Consider the following 27,264-nt stretch of genomic DNA (forward strand, 5'->3'; position numbering starts at 1 on the left):
TTGGGCTATTTATCGCTCCATCCAGTGTACCACGACTGGTACATCAAAGGCCGTGGTATGTGCTATCCTGTCTGTGGGATGGTGCATATAAAAGATCCCTTGCTGCTAATCGAAAAGAGTAGCCCATGAAGTGGCGACAGCGGGTTTCCTCTCTCAATATATCTGTGGTCCTTAACTATATGTCTGACGCCATATAACCGTAAATAAAATGTGCTGAGTGCGTCGTTCAATAAACCATTTCCTTCCTTCTTAACAACAGAAACTCAGCTATTTAGATGTATACAGTTTGGACAGAGGCGGATCCAGAGGGGGACCAGGGGGACGCTTCCCCCCAATTTTTCAAGTACCCTCAAAATGTTCAAGTGCCCTTTTTGTTTCTATAAAACTTGTTTTGCTTAAGTTGTGGGTATATGCGCAAGCTTGCAGATGTGTGTCTGTGTTACTGGGTCTTAGTGGGTTCACCACATTGCCTAACGCGAGTAATGAGCGCCTTAAAGTTGCGTGATCAAAGTTGCATAATGATAGCCTAATAGTTTTTGCTTTGAAATTGTATATACATATATTTTAAAAATTACCAATGAACAATAGGCTCTGTAATTTTTTATGTATATCTACCCGACATAGCTCTCTCTTTGCGTGGTTTTCTGAATGTATAACTGTTCTGCCTACCCAGAGCCGTCCCTAGAATTGTGCCTTTATAATTTTCAAGTGCTCCTTTATATCATGTTTATGTATAACTGCCCTACCCTAGACCAAGCCGTCCCTAGAATATTGTCTTTTAAAGTTTTAATTTACAAGTGCTACACATGTGCCCCTTTGTATCGGGTTTGGTTCTTGTTTGTTTGTTGTTGTTTGTTTGTTGTTGTTGTTTTTGTGTTGTTTTTTTTGCTTTTTTTTACTGTATTTGCCCTACCTAGACAGATCTGTCCCTAGAATAGTGCCCTTTAAAAAAACCCACCCAGTTATCAAAGTCAAATTACAATAAAATATATGATAGTCATACCTATATACAAAGCAAAGTTGATTCTATGGCTTTTCCCCGTGTTCCCCTCCCCGTTCTCCCGCCCCCAGTCAACGCTAAAATTCACGATTTAGTGATTGAGATCTAAGAATAACGGGTTTGAACTCTTCTAAATAATAATATTTGGGTTATAAAACTTCAAAAGAGGAAGTGATCACTGTCTGATAATGGGTAATTTTGCTATCAAGATTCCGACGGGGGCGGGGGGGGGGGGGGGGGGGGGGGGGGGGAGGACACATTCTTGGGTTATAATACTATGCAAAAATAATACTTAAAATAGTTTTAAAATTATTGTTTAAAAATGGCTAATTTTGCGATTCAGATGCCAAGAAAAGGCATTTAAAGCGATATAGTTTTTAAAATTTCCACAGGGGAGCATGGCCCCAGACACTCCCCTCCCTCCGCACACATCTCTTGCCATGCTCTTAAAGGAGAGGACAATTAAGGCATTTGGCCTGGTATGCATATTCAACGATAAATAATGCACATTATTGCTTAATATCAACACGTATAATGGTATAATTAATTAATAAAACGGTTAAATGTGACGGCTATTATATATAACGGGCGCGGCTATTTTGTACTATCCCAGTGAATACGCCCTCTGGCGAGCTGGTGGTTACGTAATACCTAACGTGTCACGTCAGGAATTAGTCTTCGAACTAAAGAAACAAAACATACTTGATGTTTGCAGATGCATCGCAATGTTCTGTAATAATATCCATCCCAGTAAGCCGACAACAAGTGTATATTATTTTTCAATACAAAATAAACCACCATTGTCAAAGTGTTGAAATAACTGTATTATGTTTTGTACCTAAATTAACCCACGTACTGAAATAATAATCGGAATGTTTTCTTGGTTAATTGGTCTTTTCTTTCCGCGGCCTGTTCCTGTTAGATAGATAGATAACATGTCATGTTATGTCATGTCATAGGGTTTTACGTGCACATTCAGAACAAGCTGTTGTAGCGCACGCCTGTCGTGGGCACAAGAGCCGGCCTTGGCCGGCTCCTCCGTCCATGACAGGAAAGATTGGGGAGTGGAGAGGAGGGACCGCCTGCACTGACAGGTGCAAGGGAGCACCAGCAGCCCGATCAAATCGGTAGCAGGCGGGTGGGGGTGGTGGTTGTGCTATGGAATTTGAATGGAGCAGTTAAATGCCAAAGAGAAAAGGGTGCGCAATTTTGATCGAGGGAATTTGGCGCAATTTTGAACGGTCGGTCGAAAGGTAAATGGCCGAGCTAATATAGGTTTTGATATTAGTGAATCGAGAGTAGCTCGTTAATTTTAGACCTCTACGATGCTGTGGTATCTCCCTAGGTTGCCCATAGGGCCAGATAGATAACAGTTTAAACGTGCTAATATACTACTAGGGTTTCGAACACGCCCATCCCGAGTCCGACCTCCGATAAGATCATGTGGTTCCTGATTAGCAGGTGTATATTTAGACGGTCCCCAGACACTGTCTAGACAAACAAGACGTGCCTCTTTTTATTAAGATCACAGGGTATTGTTTGATAGCACACACATTCTCAATAAATGGTTGCATTCGTGTCGCCGGCTTTTTTTACAGAAAAATACAGCGTTCATTGCTTGTCTGATGATTTGGTACAATGTGTAACCACCAGGAGTTGATTAATCACTCATTAGGTTACTCCCTGTGTGATCAACAGGGAAGCTTAGGTAGAAGAAATAGTCCAATATGTAATGTACGTTACTGTCGCCAGTCTGATCTACATTCAGTTTATGTAGCGCCGGTAAAGGTATACAGATATAGGGTATTCACCAAGATTAATTTTATAATGTTTGATTATAGAGCACTATATTTTTATACAGGGAATATTTTTTGAAGATTGTTTTTGTGTTACCATAGATGATAACGTACATGTCGTCAGTTTAAAACTAAACCAGTACACAAGATACAGAATCTTGCACACACGTATATGTAAAGCACATGCACTGTCCATATTGGATATAAGTTGAACATTACTGACATATGTATTGGTACGACAGTGAATACATTCATGTTAAAACCATGTTGTCGTATTACAGGCATTAATGTATCAGAATAATGGTGGTTATGGATAAGAATGTAATGTACAAGACAACCTAACATGATCTGATCAAAAGTACAGCAGATTTTTCTTCACATGCAATTCAGTTGTCAAGGAGGCGTATTTAGACTGTCCATACTTCTGTACAAATTTCGAAAACAAATGACTACATGTTCAATAGAGTGTGTAATTGTAATGTACGTTATTGAAATGTACGTTACCGTAATGTACGTTATTGAAATGTACGTTACCGTAATGTACGTTATTGAAATGTACGTTACCGTAATGTACGTTATTAAAATGTACGTTACTGTAATGTACGTTATTGTAATGTACGTTACCGTAAATGTACGTTATTGAAATGTACGTTACTGTAATGTACGTTATTGTAATGTACGTTACTGTAATGTACGTTATTAAAATGTACGTTATCGTAATGTACGTTATTGAAATGTACGAAACTAAAATTTTATTGAGCCAACACACCTAACTGCAGATGAGAACACATTCGGAGTTATTGTCTCTGAGGCAGCCATTATGAACACACTGTTTTAACGTCAGAAACGTGTTTTTAGTGAAGTATCAAGGATTGTCGGTAAGTCTACATGCAATATGGAGATTGTTGAGAAAGGTCGCAAGAAGAATGTGATGAGGATAGTAAAAACAGAGGTGGATAAGCCACAATTCAAAGCTTTGCTAAACACACAGGCAGAGGAGTTCCAAGGGCATGTATCAAGAGTTAAGACACAATACGACAAAGTGCGCAAGTTGAAGGAACATCTTCCACAACACCATATGATTGTTCAAATGGACTTTGCACAGAACTATGGTTGTAAATCAGTTGAAGAAATCCAAAGTGTTTACTGGAACCAGACGAGCGTCACATTGCATCCAATTGTTGCTTACTATAAGAACGATCATGAACTACTTCATCAAAGTGTTGTAGTCGTGTCAGACGAGATGTCCCATTCAGCAGCCACTGTTCACGCTATACTCCAAGCAGTCATTCCTGAACTAAAAGCCATAGACCCTCTCCTGCGCGTGCTTCACTACTGGACAGACGGACCAACTATTCAATATCGGAACAAACAGATATTCTATTCAGTAGCTAACCATAAAGATATGTATGGGGTTGATGCTCGTTGGATTTACTTTGAGGTGGGACACGGAAAGGGACCTTGCGATGGATTGGGTGGGACAACGAAAAGAATGGCAGATGAGGCAGTACGAAGTGGGAGAACAGTTATTCAGGATGCCAAAACATTCATCGATTGGGCTCTTGGTTCAAGCATGAAAGGAGTTCGATTTCTGTACGTCACGTCAGAGGAGTGTCAAACCCAAGCAGTACTACTTTCCAAACGAAATGTCAAAGTTCTAAAGGGAACATTCAAAGTCCATGCTGTTGCAGGTCTTGCTAACTCCACAGTTGCTGTGCGAGATGTGAGCTGTTACTGCAATACTTGTCTAGAAATGGATCTGTGTAACACGTGGGAAATGGAGAGCTTAGATGGCAGTCTTGCTGAAAAAGGTCCACCTGCTCAACTGGATGAAGATCCAGAAGCAGATGTTTCTGCTGTTGGTCCTGCCGAGATCAATACAGAACCGGTACAGTTGAATGCACAGATGGACCTCTCCGTTGGAGATTACGTAAGCGCTGTATACCAGAGAGAATGGTACATTGGGAAAATATTAGATGTTGATACCCAGGACGACGAAATTCAAATCACATTTCTTGAAAAAAAGAAAATGGTTTTCCAGTGGCCAATACGTCGCGATGAAATTTGGGTCGCCAGAAAAGACATTCTGTGCAAGATAGACGAGCCTCTCCCCACTGGCAAGTCGCGCAGAATGTTGAAATTTAATGGGAATGACAGAGAGTTGGTGCTTACGTCATTTGAAGACTGGCTTGCTTCTCAGTAATGTCCGTTACCGATCAATAAAGTTAATGGCCGACTTCAAGAAGTAACTATCATGTTTGCTACTAGTAACTTTCCTAGATGAAAGTAGTTGTTTATGAAGCATTTTCGGGGCGTTTAAATGCTGATTACTTCGATTTATTTCTTGTTGTGTTCATAGTAGTGTTTCCAGAGAAATGTACGTTACAGATATCGTCTCTTCAACTTACAGGATGATTACTGATATTTCTAAAACAGTGAAAAGCATAATATTTTCACACTTTGAGTTTATTTACATGTCTTCTTGAATATTTTATTTCATGACTTAAACCACTGTAATGTACGTTACATTTAACATCAACAATATTTTACCTATTACACTATAATATAATGGGACAATTTGACTTTTAATGCTGTCCATCTAGTCTACGTATGTGTCAGCTATGGATTTGAGATAATTTTGATGTCATACTTTGATGTCTCAACAGTTAACTGATTGTGTTGCACACCCAGAAAATGGGCGCGGCTGAAATATATAAAAACAAGTTAAGTTGGTGGTCATCGGATTTATTCCGCTGTAATGACAATATGGCGTCGAGACAAGCGACGCATGTGCTATGACGTCATTACTTATTGTGGTTACGTCTGCCGACGACACGTTGGAACATTTAAAGTTGTCTACTCTGTTGGTTCAATTATAAAAAATTATATATGCATGGGTAACCTAAAACTAATAAAAATACAAACAACTATTGGTCAGTTTGACCAGTTCAACAATTGCAACAATTGAAAAGCAATATTAATTAATAAAGGCCTTAGCATTCACAGTTTTAAAATAACACTTAACTATAACATTCGTACACAGTCTTTGTTATTTGCATTGCGTCGTAATCCATGTTACCTAAAGCTACAGAAGAGACTCACAATTGCAAACATGGATGCGATACGTGATAACATACATAAATTGAAGATTGTACGCAGTCACACGTCGTTGGGTATGTGTAATAACGTACATTACTTTAACAGATTTTGAGATATTTGTTCACATTTGCTTTTGAAAATTTGATAACAAAGGAATTGCATTTATATGCTGATATTGTTTTGTCTGGTTAATATAATACATTGTCTGTAAAAATTAACATGGACAGCATACATAAAGTTAAGTTTAATTTTGAGAAATGTTATATGCTAAATGCAACTATTTATTGAGAATGAGCAAGCAGCGCGGACACCCCTCCAATCGTAATGGACATTATCAGCCGTCCTGCTTTATTACTGTCAGTAATTCTGTAAAACCCTTTATTAAGTAGACTTTCCCATCTAAAATCACAAAACTGACCAATTACGTAGTCCCAAAGAAAAGAAAATTATCACTTCTTTGGATTTTTTTTTAAAGAGAAAAATACTATAACTCCATTTCGTTCTATGGATGCAAACTGAAATACATTTAATTAAATAGTTTAATAAAAGTGATTATTTCATACCATCATCAGGCTCAAATAAATATAACCTGAGATCAGCAACACATAATAATCTTGTATTGCCAAGACCCAACACTGAATTGTATAAACACTCCTTCAGATATTCTGGTGTTGAAACATGGAATACAATCCCAGATTCTATTAAAAAAAAGTGTATCCTTACTTTCATTTAAAAGACAATATAAAAAATTCATAACAACACTGGCTCTTGGTAATGTTCAGTAAAATCTTTACTCAGGAGTCTGTACGTTTAAATTATATTTGTTTATGATTATATCAAGTTGTGATAACATTTGTTTGTATATGTAAACAAAATTGTATTAATTATGTATGCATCATGCGTATTTACCTTATAGTTTCGATGCATTTAATGAAGAATAATTATGTTGTGTTTTGTTATTACATTGTTTATTTCATTATATGTTGAGTAATAATGTTTAATACTTAATAGACAGAAGGCCACAAGGGAGATTAGTGTACTACTATTTGTGTAACCTTCTTTAAATAAAGATTATTATTATTATTATTATTATTATTATTATACTAGCAAGTCATTTATGTTGTTTTACAAGTCAGGTTGATGAAAGCGAAGCGCCTTGTCGTAAATTAGAGCGTTTATTTACACTGGGCTTAGAGGAGTTGGACAGAGATGACGTCACTTCGCCCCAAGCTATCCCACCGGACGTCACAAAAACGAAACAAAATGGCTGCCCCCAGTTAGCAGGAATAATCATGTTTTTTTATAAACTCTAAAATTACGCGTTTTTCATTAGCTAAAGTGTCAGTATGTGTTGGTGGTCCGGGTATGCATCTTTCCAACACATAAGGCTCTTATTTGAGTTTACCTTCCCTTTAACAACGACTCTGATCATCAGCCCACCCCACTTTAAAAAAAATGCTTCGTCGAGCCTCACAGCTCATATATTAATCTTTTAAAATAAAGCTAGCGCTACAGAAAACCACAGCTAGTCATTTAATTTACACTTCCGTTCGTACACTGTGATATATGCACAAACGCATTCATATTAACTGCAAATATTTGAACGTTTATTATGATGCCCTTTTAACTAGCCAATGTGCCTCTCTTTTTCCTTGCCCCTCCCCCTAAAAATCTGTCCTGGATTCGACCATGTTGGAAATGATCAACAGTTGCAAAATATATGTAACTTTTCATATTTAGCTTTTAAAAAAGAGAACTAAACATTGTAACTAAAGTGTCAAGAAAATATGTTTTAAATATGTGAAATAAATGCATTAATTGTTGCCAACCAAAATTATTTCTATTTTAAATTGGTGCGAAATTTGAGGAACATTTTTGCAATACCGTCAATGAAACTATATTTGGCCTTATACTGTGACATGGAAGTTGTAGAGTCTAGTTTTTCAATAATAATAATAATAATAATAATAAAATAGCAGCTTCGCTAAATACATTGAAAAGAAATAATTATGTATGGGAATTTTTATATGTTTCTGTTTTATATTGTTATACATGTTCTCTATACACTGAAATCTAATATGCATTGATTGTAATATGGGCCGGAGACCTAGAATACTTTGAATAAAACAATTGATTAATAATAATTATTATACGGGGTTTTTTTCTTCTTCATGACAAGGCCCCATATTTTGCTAGAAAGGAAAGGAATGTTGGTTTAAAGGAAGGGACAATTAAGGCATTTGACCTGGTATGCATATTCAACGATATATAATGCACATTATTGCTTAATATCAACAAGTATAATCGTATAGTTAATTAATAAAACGGTTAAATGTGACGGCTATTATATATAACGGGCGCAGCCATTTTGTACCATCCCAGTGAATACGCCCTCTGGCGAGCTGGTGGTTACGTAATACCTAACGTGTCACGTCAGGAATTAGTCTTCGAACTGAAGAAACAAAACATACCTGATTTTTGCGAATGCATCGCAATGTTCTATAATAATAGACATCCCAGTAAGCCAGCAACAATTATATATTATATTTCAATACAAAATAAACCACCATTGTCAAAGTGTTCAAATAACTGCATTATGTTTTGTACATAAATGAATCAATGTACTGAAATAATAATCGGAGTGTTTTCTTGATTAATTGGTCTTTTTTTCCCCGTTGGCCTGTACCCGTGGTTCCTGATTGGCAGGTGTATACACTAAAAAGACCTGCCTCTTTTATTAAGATCACAGGGTATTGTATGATAACCGCACGGATACCCCTCCATTATCAGCCGTTCTGCTTTATTACTGTAAGTAATTCCGTAAAACCATTGATTAAGTAGACTTTCCCATCTAAAATCACAAAACTTACCAATTACGTCGTCCCAAAGAAAAGAAAAGTATCACTTGGGTATCGTGAGTGGTCACTTTTGCTCGAACGTACCCTACCAATAGGCCTAATAATATGCATTTTGTCTTTGGATTAAAAAAAAAGATGAAAAATACTATAACTCCATTTCGTTCTGTTGATGCAAACTGAATAGTTTATTTAGTTAAATAGTTTATTATACTATCAAGTCATTTATGTTGTTTTAAAAGTTAGGTTGATGAAAGCGAAGCGCCTTGTCGTAAATTAGAGCGTTTGTTTACACTGTGCATAGAGGAGATTGACGGAGCTGACGTCACTTCGCCCCAAGCTATACCAATGGTCATCATAAACACGAAACAAAATGGCTGCCCCCAGTTAGCAGGAATAATAATGTTTTTTTATTAACTCTAAAATTACGCGTTTTTCATTTGTTAAAGTGTCAGTGTGTGTTGGTAGTCCTGGTATGCATCTTTCCAACACATAAGGTTCTTGTTTGAGTTGACCCTACCTTTAACGAAACATCGGCACATTTACAAACAACAGCTATTTCGTGTATATATCATAGTTTATATTTCAACACTTGGTTATGTGTGTGTGTATGTGTGCGTAAGTGTGTGTGTGCGCACGTGCGTTGGCGTGTGTGTGTTTGAGAAAGAGACACACACACACACACACACACAGAGAGAGAGAGAGAGAGAGAGAGATTGAGAGAGAGAAAGGGAGAGAGAGAGTGTGTGTGTGTGTGTGAGAGAGAGAGAGAGAGAGAGAGAGAGAGAGAGAGAGAGAGAGAGAGAGAGAGAGAGAGAGAGAGAGAGAGAGAGAGAGAAAAGAGAGAGAGAAAAAGTGTGTGTGTGTGTGTGTGTGTGTGTGTGGCTTTAACATTTACCCACCGATAAAACAGAAAGGAATCTTGTATATGCTATTTTCCTAAAAATACAATATTACATGCCTAGATATTTGGGATGTAGGTTGGACGGGACCAAAAGAATCCCAAGTCAGTGGAGTGCGATCAATCCTGCGACGTCATGTCTGCACTTACCAATGATTTATGTCCGGCTCAAGAACTTCACTAAATGTAGCATTTTGTATGTGTGTAATTATAGTTATACCTTTATATGCCAATAATTCATTCATTAAAGAATTAACGTGCATATATACCACGAAGGTTTCACGCACGCCTGTCCTGGGCTTAATCTCTGGCCTTTGCCAGTGACTAAGTCCAGGACAAGGGGTGGGGGGGGGGGGGGGGGGTTGAGTTTGAAGTGGGCGGAATTTGGAATAAGTATTTAGTAGCGTCCAGCGACTGCGCGGACCGACTAGTAGACACCGAAAATGGGCCGTGTTCTGATTGGCTGAATTTCGATTCCTTCGGATCTAACTAGAAAAACCTAAGTCTACGGAGAATAACTGCACCTAACATCATGTCCGGACTAAGAGTTTAAACCCAAAAATAAGTTTGACTGCTCGGCCGAAAAGGTTTTAAGGTGATTTGAGCAATTGAACGGGCGCCAAATATATGCCAATAAGTGAAAATAATACGTATACAGTGGCAGATCTAAGGGGGGCCAGCACCCCCTCCCAATTTTTCGATAGTTATATTTTTTTTCACGTCGGAAAATCCGTGGAATCTTATTGGGAACGTTTATACTGCACCCACCCCTAAATGGATTTTCTGGACCCGCCACCGGTATCGAGGAATCCGTAATTTGTGGTCGAGAAGCAGAAAGCTGGTGAGCTTTCATCTGTTGTTGTTTTCGTGCTTATATCTCATTAAAGTTCAAACACGCTGTCTTGGGCACATATATCAGCTATCTGGAATCTGTCCAGGACAGTGGGTTAGTGGTTGGTTGTTGTAATATAACAAGATTAGTGAGAGAGATGTCGGTGTAGTGACCTTCATGGGCGTACATAGGATTTTGAAAAGGGGGGGTTCCAATACATAGGATTTGAAAAGGGGGGGGGGGTTCCAAAATAGATTGCAGAGATATTGGGCATATATTTCTATGTTGAGTAAATATAATAATGTCAGATATCAATGTCAGATATATTAAATTCTAAAAAAAAAAGCGATTTCAGGGGGGGGTTCGGTCAAACCCGTCGACCCCCCCCCCCCCCCCCCATGTACGCCCATGACCTTACACCTAACCTTTGAGTCGTTAAACTCGCTCTGGTTTGAAACCGATACGGGTGCGACGATTTACCCAATACTACCCAATACTTACCCAATACCACTAGGGCCTACTAACTATTATATCATCACGCAAGAACCCCTAAACCTGGATATTAGTTACACGTGTTTAATGATCATATTGATATTAACAACAATCATATTCATATTTGAATAATTCACGTACTATTTATCGAATGTTTGCTTAAAACGCACTCCCACTTTGCGTCTTGGGAACATAACAAGAGGGGTGTGGATTTTGAGCACAATCACAAGTAATTTCTATTTTTTCGTCAAAGTTTTAAATTTGTTAGAATATCTTTAAAAAATATTTTTAGACTTGCCCGCTCAAAAACTGCATCTAATAAACTGGTAATGTAAATATATAATATCTAATGACTAAAGGTCTTGTACCTGATTTGGCAGACGCTTCAAAAATGTATGTTTTCTGATCACAGTAATGTGATAAAAATTGTCCATATCATCAAGATTAGAATTATATATATATATTTTTTTAGTAGTTAGTAGTGGTATTGGGTAAGTATTGGGTAAGTATTGAGTAGTATTGGGTAGTATCGGGTAAGTATCGGGTAAGTATTGGGTAGTATTGGGTAAGTATTGGGTAGTATTGGTAAATCGTCGCACCGGGTGCATGTGTGGTGTCTGTAATCAGTAAGTATTCCCTTGTGCTAAAAGCTTCAGTAATATCAGTCAAATATTTATTTAGCGTCAATAAAAAAAAAAAAAAAAAAGCGCTCTACATAGGCTCGCCAACTGACGCGTGGCAGCTAATCGTATTTGTTTTCCGTGTTTTTAGCCACCCCTCATTACCCGAATATTGAACACGACTTCCGTGTACCTAGCCACTCCTGTGCCAGAGCCGAGGCAGTAGGCGAACGTGTCATATCGCAGTGATACTACCCACAATTCCCGGTTTGATGTCGGTAGGTCAAACATGTCGGACAGGAAGACGATGAAAGTGGGGTCGAGGAAAAGTCAGGTAAAATAACGCGTTAGCGGGTTGTTTTGACGTTTATTAGTGTAACTGCAGGGATACGGAAGGGATCATGATATCGACCATGTGATGATGTGTTTGACAATTTGTTTTGTTGCCACTAAAACTTAGTAAAACATGAAGGGTTCTGCGTTAGCATTTGGTTGTTTTGCTTTTGGGGCCAAGGCCTTTAGGCTTTACTAGGGTCAACATCTTGTTGATATGTTTAGCTCTTCTGTAGCTAATATTGGTTGAATAATTATATAATAAGAATGATGTAGTGATGGAATACCTTTCATAGAAGAACTTTTAAAATATATATTCCCTAAACCGCCAAAAGACGAAACATTTCTGTTGTGGCGAAATAACTCCTGGCATGATTTAGCAAAAAATTATATTATTAGTAAATATTAGTGAGTCACAGACTATCACTGTCAGGTGCTGTAAACAAATAGTTAAATAGATGATTTATTTTGGCTTAAAATAACATTAGTAGCATGGATCCTTGATGTATTATAATCCTTCCCAGAGGGAACACCTTTTTTTTATATACTACAGCCCTCTTAACTTTTTTTATCTACAGTCAACAACAGTCACTTTTCGCACCCTTGTGTTGGCTTAGTACACAATAAATATAACATATCCAACACTAATTTTTTGATATGATACATTTGACAAAAGGTACTTTTTATTTCTTTCATCTTTTAAAAATTAAACTTAAGGTTTTGTCCAGAATTATAGAAAATAAGATTTTATTAAAAACGTACCAACTTGTAAACATCGTTGTCTGCTTGTTATAGAATTTTGACAGGGGTCAAGGTTAGTAGACCAGACTGGTCACCAGTTTTTATTTTAATGTGGCGAAACATTGTAATATTATAATATAGCTAATTTTGAATTTGAATGACATCAGTAATCCAGTGATGTGACTTTGCATCTCCTAACAATAACCATACATTGGGTACATGACATTGTTCTTATTCCCAGTCTGTTGCTACGCCACAATTGAAATAGTGGAATTTGCAATCAAACGGAATCAACAAAAAGATTTGCTGCATCTATTTTGTGTAATACTGACATAAATTAATGTTTAGCAGTAATCTATCAGTGTTTCTGATATTACTAATGATAAACCTACCTGTATCAATTTTTCACAGATGTGGAATCAATATCTCAAATAAAATTTGAAGGGAGGAAACATCCAACAAAAACAGTAGTGACTTAGCGGTTCCCAGTCTATTGCTACACCGTTATTGCTCCAGTGTAGCATTAGACTGGGTACGAGTTGGGGGAGATATTGTTACAGCATATCATTAGACTGGGTACAATACTGTTACTTAACTTAACCAGTAAATGACGAATTTCATTGTTACAGCGAAAAATAAAAATGCAGGATTAAAAACCCAACAACATTATATGGTATCCCGGTGGGATACTGGGTTATTGAAGTCTGATATCCAAAATTAAATTCTGGTAAATGTTTTTGAAGAAAATGATGTGCTTAAAAAAGTGTACTGTTTAAGGATACAATATTTTTAGGGAACATTTTGTTCAGTATCGCATCACAATTCGCTATGCAAGTTTTAGAAAATTAAACCATAGTTGCTAATAAATTTTTAATAGACTAGAAATATCGCTAATTAATCAAGATTTTGAATTTGTTTTTTGCCTGATTTCAAGTGATTTCAATGCTATATTTGTGTACGAAGCCAAAACAAGGGTGCAAAAAGTGACTGTCGTCAACCTTAGGAGCTAGATGGCACCTATTTTTATATTTATATAGTATGAAATTTTTAGTTGCCAAATGAAAAAAAAATGGTTGCATATGAGAGGGCTGTACTATGGACGTTATTTTGTTTCTGAGCCGATTGTTTTCTAAACTTAGTAAAACTGCATACAAAAATAGTATTTTTTTGTTATTTTACACAGAATATTCAACATGTTACATAAATTTCTTTAATTTTTGACTGATAGTTCTGTAATCTTAATTGTTCTGTTTTAACAGCTGGCTTTGATCCAGACAAACAAAGTGATCAGCAAGTTGAAGGAACTCCATCCCGACTTTAAGTTTGAAGTTGGTAAGAACAGATTTATAATTTTCTATGGTTACATATCAGGCTGCCAATGTTACACGATTCCATGCTTTTGCAAACCCCAGAATTTGGGTCCGAACCATAAGATTAAGATATGAAATCCGACAATGTGTGAAAAACGTCTATCCAGTTGTGCTGTACAAATGGAATACTGGTTTTAAAACTATTTTTGCTCAATTCAGTTTTGGAATCTGGTGTAAAAATAGCAAAATTTGTTTGTGAAGGCTTTATTAAATTGTAATAATTATGGACATGCCATTAAGATTGTTCCAGATTAAAAGGATTTGAGATATTATTATTATTCTACATATTCATACATGTAAATACAAGCACATTACAAATGTTTATCCATTTTAAAATTATTTTTAGTGACCATGACAACAACTGGAGACCGTATTTTAGATTCTGCTCTGTCTAAGGTAAGATTTATCATAATAACATTAACACTACAGCCAGCCATTGAGAACAGTTGAGATCGTTTTTTTTGTTTGTTGAGATCTTGGTGAATGCATTGAAGCATGACGTTGTTGCCGAGCTTCGGAGATAACCGTGTGGAATTTCAGATTTGCAGGTATCCAGGGCTTGAACTTAAGAATTTTGTCACCAACAGCATATACTTTTTTTTTTATTTGCCGTAGGTGAAATGGCACACCGACGACAATTTTGAGCCTGCCTGTTGTAAATTGTTTTTTAAGTTACTTTTACAGCAAATAAATATGACTGAAAGGTTATTTTGTTGCATGTAGACATATTTCATTGTACAAATGTCAAATAGTGGCAGATAATGTACACCATATATATAAAAATGTATTATTAATTACTAAAATATACCTTTTATATCTTTTGCCATTCATTTATTAAAGCAAGCACATAAATTACATTAATGTTTATTTCAATTAATTTTTGTGTATTTTTAATGAAAAACAAGTGCCCTGAAAATGTCTCAAAAGTGTTTGGTCTACCAACCATGCCTTGCCAAATTTCTATTGGAATCACTAATATATTCATTTTGATGTCATTGAGGAGTTTTACTGACTGCAATTTATATCTTGGCAACATCAATTGCCATTGTTAAGTTCAAGCCCTAGGTGCTTTGACAAAAATATTAAACAGCAGACCTCTTACTATCATCCCATTGGGTTATTTTTCTTTCCAGTCAGTGCACCATGACTGGTATATCAAAGGCTGTGGTATGTACTATCCTGTCTGTGAGATGGAGCTGAAAAGATTAGAGAGATGATGGCCTTGTGTATTGAATTTAATTTTGTTTAGATGAAATTTGCAGGTGGGACTTAAATAGGACATTCATTTAAAGCTGAGTATACCAAAAATACTGCTCGGTATTGGTATTGTATCAGTACTGAATATCATACCGATACCAAGGTAAATCAACTCGAAAATACCGATACGGATAACGAATCTGAAATTTTAATACCGTCCAGCTGTAATGCACGGAAAACTGAGTAATTAACCATGTTATCACATTACAGAATATACCATCAGTTTATAATATTATATAAGAGTGCATGAAACTCGTACATTTTAACTGGTTGAAAATGTTGTACGGTAATGTACACAAATGTGGCTATCAGAGTTCAATTTTAAATATAAAAAGTAGGTGGAGTAATAATTTGATGGTATATTGTTTAATGTCTAATCTTTAAAGGGACATTCCTGAGTTTGCTGCAATTTTTAAGATGTTATCGACTAACAGAGACGTTTTTAATGATTGTAATTACATATCAAATATATTTTTCTGCATAATATAATTATTAGTGGCTGTATATTAAAAGTGTTTCTGATCATTCTAATATTTGTACTAGGTTAAATTTCATTTTATTTCCTAAAATATATATTTTTGTACATACGAAATCATTTGAAGACAAAATCCAGTTTGGGCTTCTTACAAATATTAAGACGACCAGAAACACATTAAATATACAGACACTGATATTCTAAACAAGAAAATATATTTAATATGTAAGTTTAATTGTAGAAATATTTGATTAATCTTACAATGCAACAAACTCAGGAATGTCCCTTTAAACTGAACTCCATGAATGACCTTGACCTAGGTAATGTGCATGTTACACCAGTCATTATCAATATCTTTATGGATTCTCTGAATTTCAAGGTACAATTAAAGTTTAAAGTCCCACAAGAAAAAAAAAAATACAACCCACACATTATTTTTTTTCTTTCCATCAATTAGACCGAAAGGAAGAAAACAGAACGAACAGAGGTATTTTCTCAAAATTACTTTACTTGTTATATTCTGTCTTTGCAGTTTTAATTCTTTGATATGTCACATATTGAAAAAATATTTTTTGTATTCTCTGAAAAAAAAAGACGAAATTGGCGGCAAAACGAAAATGGATTTGATAACCAGTTTCAGTTTCATGGGAATATATCTGTTAGCCTTTATATGAAAATAGGTAGCTTTATTTACATTTTGTTTTGTTTACCAACACCACTAGAGTACATTGAACAATTAATCATTGACTATTGGATGTCAAACATTTGGTAATTTTGACAATATAGTCTTAGAGAGAAAACCTGCTACATTTTTCCATTAGTGAAAAGGGATCTTTTATATGCTCCATTCCACAGACAAAGTAGCACATACCTCTGCCTTTGATATACCAGTCATGGTCCACTGGCTAAATCGAGAAATAGTCCAATGGGCTCACCAACCAAGATTGATCCTAGATCAACCAGTGCACCACAACTTGTCAAAGGCTGTGGTACGTGCTATCCTGTCTGTGAGAAAGTGCATATAACATATCCCTTGCTGCTAATGGAAAAATGTAACGGGTTTCCTCTGATAAATATGAGTCAGAATGACCAAACGTTTGACATCCGATAGGTGATGATTAATTAATCAATGTGGTCTAGTGGTGTCATTAAACAAAACAAACTTTTAACCGTTTGTCCTAGTGGGGGGCATCCGTGAATATGCACTGCTCCAGTAGTGTTGTTAAACAAAACAAACTTTTAACCGTTTGTGCTGGTGGGGCATCCGTGAATATGCACTGCTCCAGTAGTTTTGTGCTGGTAAACACTGCTCCAGTACTTGTTAAACAAAACAAACTTTTAACCATTTGTGCTGGTGGGGCATCCGTGAATATGCACTGCTCCAGTAGTGTTGTTAAACAAAACAAACTTTTAACCGTTTGTACTGGTGGGGCATCCGTGAATATGGGCAGCAAAAATGGAGCTATGACATCACTTTCAGGAGGAAATTAAATGATTACTCGTTGTGCACTGCTCCAGTAGTGTTGTTAAACAAAACAAACTTTTAACCGTTTGTACTGGTGGGGCATCCGTGAATATGGGCAGCAAAAATGGAGCTATGAACAGGAATTAAATGATTACTTTGTGCACTGCTCCAGTAGTGTTGTTAAACAAAACAAACTTTTAACCGTTTGTACTGGTGGGGCATCCGTGAATATGGGCAGCAAAAATGGAGCTATGACATCACTTCAGGAGGAAATTAAATGATTACTCGTTGTGCACTGCTCTAGTAGTGTTGTTAAACAAAACAAACTTTGATCCTAGGCCAACTGCACTTTAGCACTGGGCTACATCCAACCCAGGTAATGGACTGTATACTTACACAAGTAAATCTATTTTTCACAGATCGGAGAGAAGTCGCTGTTCACGAAAGAGTTGGAGGTGGCGTTGGTTGACAAAAGTGTTGACTTTGTGGTTCACTCGTTGAAAGATTTACCAACAGCACTTCCCGATGGACTGGCCATCGGCTGTGTTTACAAGTAAGACTGACATATCACCACGTATAGAGTTTGTATTACTTAGCAGGGCTAGCTCTGGGTAAGCAAAAGATTTCGCCCAATTATCTTTAACCTTCAAAAATATAATACAAGAAACAGATTATATAAATATAATACAAGAAACAGATTATATAAATATAATACAAGAAACAGATTATTTCACAGCATGGTAGCTTTTGTTTTTAGTTTTTCAGTGGAAAATACCTTGGACTTTTGAGTGTGTTGTTGGCAAGTATTTTCGCTTGACAACAATGGCGGCATGTCACTGTCATTTTCAGGGATCAATAGCTGATTGTGACAGCTAATTTGATAATAAATGTGAAAGTTTTTACCAACAACGAAAATCACCAAATATTGGGATATGAATCATAGTTCATTATTTAAAAAAAAAAATCTGATCAGCAAAATGCTGTTATCGGGAATAATGGACATAAATGGCAGCTCACTGATGTAGATATTCACGTCACAAATAAATTGGCATTTATTTTTACGGGAAAAGGTACAAAAATGTTATGTTGTTTTGCTACAGACTAAAATATAATCAAAGTATTTTATTTAAAATTTGAAGACACATAACATGTTTGGCTGGCTGTGCCATTCCCAAGATGCTTTCGGGCACCTGCTATTATCCGACATCTGGTAGTATGTTCTACACAATAATACTAATAGTTTCTATACCGCTTTTGACTAAAAACATAATACAAAAATATAGCTTGAAAGGGGTTGAATGATGTGCAGTCTTTTTAGGATCGATCCCTGTCTGTGGGCTCATTGGGCTATTTCTCGCTCAGACAGTGCACCATGACTGGTACATCGAAGGCCGTGGTATATGCTATCCTGTCTATGGGATGGTGCATATAAAAGATCCCTTGCTGCTAATTGAAAAGAGTAGCCCATGAAGTGGCGACAGCAGGTTTCCTCCCTCAATATCTGTGTGGTCCTTAACCATATATCTGACGCCATATAACAATAAATAAAATGTGCTGAGTGCGTCGTTAAATAAAACATTTCCTTTTTTGTTACAGTTGCTAGATTTTAAGAGACCTACTAACATTTGTTTACAATTTGCCGGTTGGTCATTAATCAAACATTCCTTTCTTTCAGACGAGACAGCCCATGCGATGCTGTTGTGATGCATCCGAAAAATGAAGGTGAAACATTGCAGGTGTAAACATTGCAGTTTTGTCTCTGCAAATTTTCTGACGGGAGGTAAAGGTTTGCATCTAGCTCCTTTTCTCACAAACTGTCAAGACTGGCTCTGGGTCTTTTTTCAAATTGTCTATTAAACTTCAAAAAACTTTGCAGAAACCCAGTTATTTTCTCAAAACACGTATGAAATTACTTCTAAATAAAATAAAAGCTTCACAGCCCTGGGGACAGAGATACACTGACAGAGATCAATCCTAGACTGTCCGTGTATCAAACAAGTGCTTTACCACTGGGCTACATTCTGCCCACACGCTACGTCACCACCAAATTTCACCGATGTTAGACTTAAAAGTTGTGGGGAAAGGCGATAGATGCGAAACTTTAACACTGAGCTAAAAGCAAAAGTTAATACTGTTGCTTCAATCTAATTAAAGTTAGCTCCACTATTACATGTGGATCTAACAGCAGCCCGTTGGAGCTTATGTCCAGTTGACTTTCATTCAACCAATCAAAATGTTACTTGCAAAATCATGCCAGTAATTTGAAAAGAATTTGAAAACATTCGGGATTATGCCGAGGGTATACGAAATGATTCAGGTGAATTACAAAGTATTCCGGAAATTAATTGCAATATAAAATTTTATATAAAATTTGTTTCAAGACCAAAAAAAAAAATTGGGATGGTATAGCCATAAAATCTGTTTATACCAGTATATAATCCAGAGTTTATTACTGCACTTTTCCCCCTGTTTTTTCAATGTTGAAATAGACCAACAAGTTCGCCTATTGCATAAATAGTCTCGCCCAATATTTTTAGAATCTGTATGCTCTTGAATAACACTATAAAAGGCGAAGTGTAATTGGTCGATATTTAAATTGTTATTTATAGATGAAATGTCACCTGGACATCGGAGTCCACGCAATGCTGTTAGATCTACTGGTAGATCCAGTAGAGCTAATTTTAATCAGATTGCTGTTGCTTCAGTGGATGGAACAGTAAATCCTCGGCGTATCAGAAACCATCACAATAAAAAGAAAATCTACTGGTCTTGCTCATTGCAGTCATTGGATGCATTTAATGACTGTTAATGGTAGTGTCATAATATATTTTCAGTTTCCAGTGTTAATATATTTATTGAGTAACAGTTTAACTGTTGGTATTTTATCTTTATTTTGCAGTGTTATCGGAACAAGCTCGCTACGCAGATGTGCACAGATTCGGAGACGATATCCCAAGCTGGTCATCGATGATATTGTATCTTTCTTTTGATCAATTTTAATGATAATTGTTTTTAAAACCCAACACATTACTCTTCTAAATATAGGGACGAGACGTAGCCCAGTGACAAAGCGCTCGCTTCATGTGTGGTCGGTCTGGGATTAATCCCCGTCAGTACATCAACGGCCGTGGTATGTGCTATCCTGTCTATGGGATGGTGCATATAAAAGATCCCTTGCTGCTAATTGAAAAAGAGTAGCCCATGAAGTGGCGACAGCAGTTTTCCTCTCTCAATATCTGTATGGTCCTTAACCATATGTCTGACGCCATATAACCGTAAATAAAATGTGTTGAGTGCGTCGTTAAATAAAACGTTTTCTTCTTCTTCCTTATTGTTAAATCAAGTATAGTACAGTACTATACTTGTAAAGTTAGTGATCTGCACAGTGTTCGCTTGTGAGTAGAGGTTTCCTTAACGGACTACCAGCGTGGAAATCTGAACACACGGTTCCGCAAGTTGGACTCGGAGGGAAGATACGATGCAATAATCTTGGCAGAGGCTGGGCTACACAGAATGTCGTGGTCCGAGCGCATTTCAGAAGTAAGAATTTAAGCCAGTTTGTCACGTTTCATTCTCTTGCATTTTAAAAATGTATTTTATGTTCAGTTAAGTTTGAAGTCAGTCCTCGGGCAACACCTGGCTTATAAAACTTTTATAGAGTCCAGACTCAATCTCAAATGATATCACACGCATGCAACTTGTATGGCGTTGTCGTGACATTAGTATCTCAGACTCTATTAGAGTCTTGAATCTAGACGCCAAAACTTTTATAAGCACCTGGTCCCGTGCTTATAAAACGTTTCGAGTCCAGACTCAGTCTCTAATGATGTTACATGCATACAATTTGTATGGCGTTGTCATGACATTAGTATCTCAGACTCTATTACAGTCTCGAGTCTAGACTCTAAAAATTTTATAAGCACCAGGTCTTGTCTCCAGAGGACTTTATGTAAATGTAACGTGAGATATATTTGTAGGTCTTGTATCCAGAGGACTGTATGTACATGTAACGTGAGATGTATTTGTAGATCTTGTCTCCAGAGGACTTTATGTCAATGTGACATGAGATATATTTGTAGGTCTTGTCTCCAGAGGACTTTATGTCAATGTAACGTGAGATATATTTGTAGGTCTTGTCTCCAGAGGACTATGTAAATGTGACGTGCGATATATTTGTAGGTCTTGTCTCCAGAGGACTATGTAAATGTAACGTGTGAGATATATTTGTAGGTCTTGTCTCCAGAGGACTATGTAAATGTAACGTGTGAGATATATTTGTAGGTCTTGTCTCCAGAGGACTATGTAAATGTAACGTGTGAGATATATTTGTAGGTCTTCTCTCCAGAGGACTATGTAAATGTAACGTGAGATATATTTGTAGGTCTTGTCTCCAGAGGACTATGTAAATGTAACGTGAGATATATTTGTAGGTCTTGTCTCCAGAGGACTATGTAAATGTAACGTGAGATATATTTGTAGGTCTTGTCTCCAGAGGACTATGTAAATGTAACGTGTGAGATATATTTGTAGGTCTTGTCTCCAGAGGACTATGTAAATGTAACGTGTGAGATATATTTGTAGGTCTTGTCTCCAGAGGACTGTATGTATGCTGTAAGTCAGGGAGCGATGGCCGTTGAGTGTCGAGCGGGAGACTTGGAAATAATCAACATGTTGAACGAAATTCATGACCCAGACACGGCCATCAGATGTATAGCAGAGAGAGCCTTCCTCAAGCATCTGGTAAGCACTTAAAACTCACACATTAACTCGCAAACAGCTGGTAGCCATTTAAAACACACATTAGCTCTTAAACAGCTGGTAAGCATTTAAAACTCACACTTTAACTCTCAAACAGCTGGTAAGCATTTAAAACTCACACTTTAACTCTCAAACAGCTGGTAAGCATTTGAAACTCACACTTTAACTCAAACAGCTGGTAAGCATTTAAAACTCACACTTTAACTCTCAAACAGCTGGTAAGCATTTAAAACTCACACTTTAACTCAAACAGCTGGTAAGCATTTAAAACTCACACTTTAACTCAAACAGCTGGTAAGCATTTAAAACACATTTTAGTTCTCAAACAGCTGGTAAGCACTTGAAACTCGCACATTAGCTCGCAAACAGCTGGTAAGCACTTGAAACTCACATTAGCTTGCAGACAGCTGGTAAGCACTTGAAACTCTCACATTAGCTTTCAAACAGCTGGTAAGCACTTGGAACTCGCGCATTAGCTCTTAAACAGCTGGTAAGCACTTGAAACTCACATCAGCTCGCAGACAGCTGGTAAGCACTTGAAACTCACACATTAGCTCGCAAACAGCTGGTAGGCATTTAAAACTCACATATTAGCTCGCAAACAGCTGGTAAGCACTTGAAACTCAAACATTAGCTCTCAAACAGCTGGTAAGAACTTGAAACTCACAGCATTTAAAACTCACACATTAGTTCTCAAACAGCTGGTAGGCAATTGAAACTCGTACATTAGCTCTCAAACAGCTGGTAAGCACTTGAAACTCACACATTAACTCTCAAACAGCTGGCAAGCACTTGAAACTCATATATTAACTCTCAAACAGCTGGCAAGTACTTGAAACTCACATATTAAGGCCCACTTTTATTAACCTGAGGTGCTTGATATCGTAGGATCAAATCACCTCAGTGGACCTAATCTCTGGTTGTGTTTTTCCCTGTCCCAACCAGTGCACCACGACTGGTATATAAAAGGCTGTGGTAGGTGGTGTCCTATCTGTGGGAAAATGCATATAAGAGATCACTTGCAACTAATGTGCTCTAGTGGTGTCGTTTAAACAAAACTGTTGACTGTAGACTTTCTCTCCCACTCCTCCATCACTCCCTCTTCATTGTCACTCTCTCTCTCTCTCTCTCTCTCTCTCTCTCTCTCTCTCTCTCTCTCTCTCTCTCTCCTTTTCCCCCTCCTGTATTCTCTCTTTCTCCCCCTCTCTCTGTCTATCTCCCCCATCTCCATTCTCTCTCGCGCTCTCTCTCTCTCTCTCTCTCTCTCTCTCTCTCTCTCTCTCTCTCTCTCTCTCTCTCTCTCTCTCTCTCTCTCTCTCTCTCTCTCTCTCACACACACACATATATTTTTAATAACAATTTGCTATAATTACAGGAGGGTGGATGCAGTGTTCCGGTAGCCGTGGACACACAGATCACTGATAACAAGGTACATATATCCTTCTCATTTTCACACTCTGTGTCATCTCAGCTCAGTGGTAAAGTGCTCACTTGATACGCAGTCATTGGGCTATTTCTCGTTCCAGCCAGTGCACCATGACTGGTATATGAAAGGCTGTGGGATGGTGCATATAAAAGATCATTTGCTACTAATGAAAAAAATGTAACAGGTTTCCCAGGGCTTTTAAATTTTTTATAAAATTGACTAGCCATGGGATCGATTTCAAAAATGTACTAGCCACGATTAAAGTTCACTAGCCCTACTTTACTTTATGTTAATACAATTTTACTAAATAATAGTAATAATCAGATAAATCTCCAAGAGGGTGATGGAGCTTAAAAACACTGTTATTGAAGGTTGGGGTGGGAAAGGATATTTATATTTACAAAATAGACTTAACTGCAACATTTGACTGGGGTTTTTTCACAAGCTGTCGGGCATGACAATAGTAGTTATTTACTAGCCCAACATTGAATATCACTGGCCATGGGAGTGGGGCTACCATAATCTAGAATCCATATTTCCTTTCTAAGACTATGTCAGAATTACCAAATGTTTGACATGCATTGGCCAGTGATTAAGCTCTAGTGGTGTCTTTAAACAAAACAAACTAACTCTGTCACCTCAAAAAGTGCCATGTTATTATATCTTGAAGAAATGAATCTCTATAACGTTAGAATATTTCCAGTAAATTTAGCAATAGGCATTTTGGCAAAATGATGGATTATGTGTGTGTGTGGGGGGGGGGGGGGGGGGGTCTACATGCAATCACTTAAATGAAAGTTGTATATTATTGGTGAATTGCTTTAAAATAAGTGGGGAAGAACTTAGGTTAGATAATCTTGGAATTAAACAGTGGGGGGGTGGGTGGGAGGGGGCAGGTTTTTTTGTTTATTGCTAGTTAGAGCGCTGGAAAACCACCTGTACTTTTATGTAAGCGGATGTGTTATACTAATAGAATCTTATCACCATTGTGGGGTATAGGCGGATCTAAGTGGGCGGGGGCAGGGGCCTGGGTCCCCCCCTAAATTTTGCAACATTTATAATTTTATTATATATTAATTTTTTTTTTTTTTTTACAAACCTCCCCCAGAGTTCCCTTGGCATTCCGCCTCATGTCATTAGGGCCCCTCTAAATGGATTTTCTGGATCCGACACTGTGAGGTGTATTTACACCTCACAACAATGATTGATTCTTTTTCTTGCCCATTTAATTACAGTAATAAAACATTAACTTTGTAAACTACAGTTTCTTTATTCTACAATGATTCATAAACATTTCACCTACGAATTCAGTTAATCTTAGGCGGAACTTGATAGTCCATATTAAGTAACGACATAAAAATGTAAAGACATGACTACAAATGTAAAGTTACAGTTTGTTTACTTGTGAAAATGTTGGTGACTGAAAGGCCAGATTCGTCTTATAAAAAGTGTTTTTATTTCTTCAGCTGACCATGCGTGGAGGTGTGTTCAGTGTGGACGGACGTGAAGCGGTTGAAGAATCTTCACACGTAATATTCTCCAAGGCTTCGGGTGGCAAGGTGGGTACATCCAGGTCCTAATCTAGAACTGAAAAAGTAGAAGTGACTTTTTCCTTACCAGGAGAAAGGGGAGAAGTTTGATAAAAAATAGGCGAAGTCAAAAATTATTTGTACATTTCGTAACATTTCGCCAATGTCCATTTTCAGTTATTAAAAAAATCTTAATTTTACATGTAATAATACACATTTAATCGTAATAATTAGGTGAGGTGTGTGCCCAAAATGGTGTGCTTGAACCTTACTTGGGATATAAGAACGAAAATAAGTTGAAATTAAATGAGATGTTTCTTGTAAAACACTTTCTAGATTTACAGTAGATAACTTATTCAGTAACCTCTCTTCAACCGTTAATTTCAGCTTCATAACGGCAACCAGCTGTACGCGTCTATTGTCGGATGCTTGGACCAGGATCCTGCTAAATTTGTTGCAGCTGAGAAACTGGGCACCGAGATAGCCGAGACTATGGTCAACAAGGGAGCAGACTCCATTCTGCGGGCAGCGAAGCGGAAAGCCGAGGAAGAGATCTTGGAGGAACATGCGAGAAAGCGAGCCCGGAAAGAGGCCAGTCCCACCCTGCAGCAAGCTGTCGTCTCGTAAAGTCTGCCGTCGTCTCCACTCCAGTTGGCTCTGGGTCGAGTGTTCTCTAACCCTAAACTGCCAGTGAAATTTGTATTGACAACAGTGCTGATCACTTTGCAAAGAGATCGCAGAGTTGCAAGATTTTAGTGACTTGTTGCCCCTGGGACCAGTTTCACAAAACATTGTAGACCTAGTTTTGCAGGCAAACATAAATCTACGAATGAACCGCAGTTTGTATTACTAGTAACAGTACACATTTCATCTATCGTACTTAAATAGCTCCATCTTCTGTCATGGTGTAATTTTCTGCATGAAAATAGACGCCAAACACATGTAAACATACAACAAGTTTAACTGAAAGTTGAAAACATAAACATACGATGTTTTGTTAAATTGGTTCCTAATCATTGGAAATTGACAAAAAATTTTTCACCAAGTACACTCTAGTCCTGTTTTCACATATAAACAACAGAGTTGGAGGACACTGACCTACAGACGTGTGTGTATTTTTCCAGATTGTTTATTATGTGTATGTAACCACTGGTGCTGTTCTATGCAGCCATTGTATGACAGGTGTGACTAACTCATAGCTATAATCAATGTATTCCTGGTTGTCATGCAACTTGATAGAAAGAAAAGAAAATGCTTCCATAATGTGTAAAATAACCAAGACAGGCTGCATGTTGTTAAGTAACGATGAAGCAATTCCTTAAATGGCGTTCTCGTTATATAATTAGTCGCACCGAATTGTCGGCCCTACAAAAATCGGAACGTATGTAAGGCTAAAGTCGTTCCGATTTAGGTGTTGTCACAGTATGATTTGATCGTATGCGACAAGTCAGTGCTACAGGAAGATAACGATTATATTTTGTTACTCGTTTGTTCAAGGAACAAATGAGCTTGAATTGCAGTATGAGTGTTAAAAAAATATATTATTAGTTTATAGGCGTCCAATGTTAGGGTACAGGAATTGAACAAAAAATAAAATAAAAATCTGTGTCAAAATGGTAATGAACTGTGGTTTTTTAGGTGATAATATAAAATAGACAAACACTGTAATTTTGCAATTTTGTGATTTTAAGCTAGCAGTCAATTAGAGCGCATCTTGTTTAATTAATATCTAATACATTGGTGTATCCAAAGGGATCATAGGGTGTTCCCACCCCCACCCATTTGAAGTTTCTTTTTAATGACTTTTTTTAAAATTTCATCCATGATATACAAAACTAAATTGCCCTCTGAGCATCATCATTTCAAAAATTTATGGTAGCATGCCTCTGATCACCATTGAATCCATACATACACACACACACCCCAGATCTCTGTCCCTCTTCGGCAAACTTGACTTACCCTTTTGATATTAGTGTTTCTGCCAGAAAGAAATTTTTGGGTGTGGTGCAATGGAATTGAATGCATCCACAGTCAACAGAGGTATGTAGGACCTCCCCCCAGAAAGAAAATGGGTTAAGTTTCGGGTTAGGGTCACGAAAATGATACAGTAGTGATAAGAGTAATTAATTTTGTCAAAAGGTTGACTTTAAAAACTAAATTGGGTATGGCGCCATACCTGTTTTACCCTCTGGCAGAAACTCTTGCATTTTTCTCGCATTTATTTTATCACTTAGGTTTTTGTAGACAGATCTGAGCATTCAGTAGGTTAGCCTGGTCTGCTTTTTGTCCTTTACACGACCAATTTTGTGTTTTGA

At 37.2% G+C, this 27,264-nt stretch overlaps 1 protein-coding gene across 1 annotated transcript; it reads left to right on the forward strand.

The window, feature by feature from the left end:
• The first annotated feature begins 11,845 nt into the window (after positions 1-11,845).
• LOC121386271 (porphobilinogen deaminase-like) lies at positions 11,846-26,765 on the forward strand. Its single transcript, XM_041517114.1, has 11 exons — positions 11,846-11,929; positions 13,929-14,001; positions 14,386-14,435; positions 17,656-17,789; positions 18,912-18,974; positions 20,103-20,211; positions 20,663-20,776; positions 21,818-21,976; positions 23,370-23,423; positions 24,887-24,979; positions 25,337-26,765. The coding sequence occupies exons 1-11, from the start codon at positions 11,885-11,887 to the stop codon at positions 25,574-25,576; spliced, it is 1,134 nt and encodes a 377-aa protein (XP_041373048.1). The 5' UTR covers positions 11,846-11,884; the 3' UTR covers positions 25,577-26,765.
• The last annotated feature ends 499 nt before the right edge of the window (positions 26,766-27,264 follow it).

Source organism: Gigantopelta aegis, chromosome 12, assembly GCF_016097555.1.
Source record: "Gigantopelta aegis isolate Gae_Host chromosome 12, Gae_host_genome, whole genome shotgun sequence".
NCBI lineage: Eukaryota > Metazoa > Mollusca > Gastropoda > Neomphalida > Peltospiridae > Gigantopelta > Gigantopelta aegis.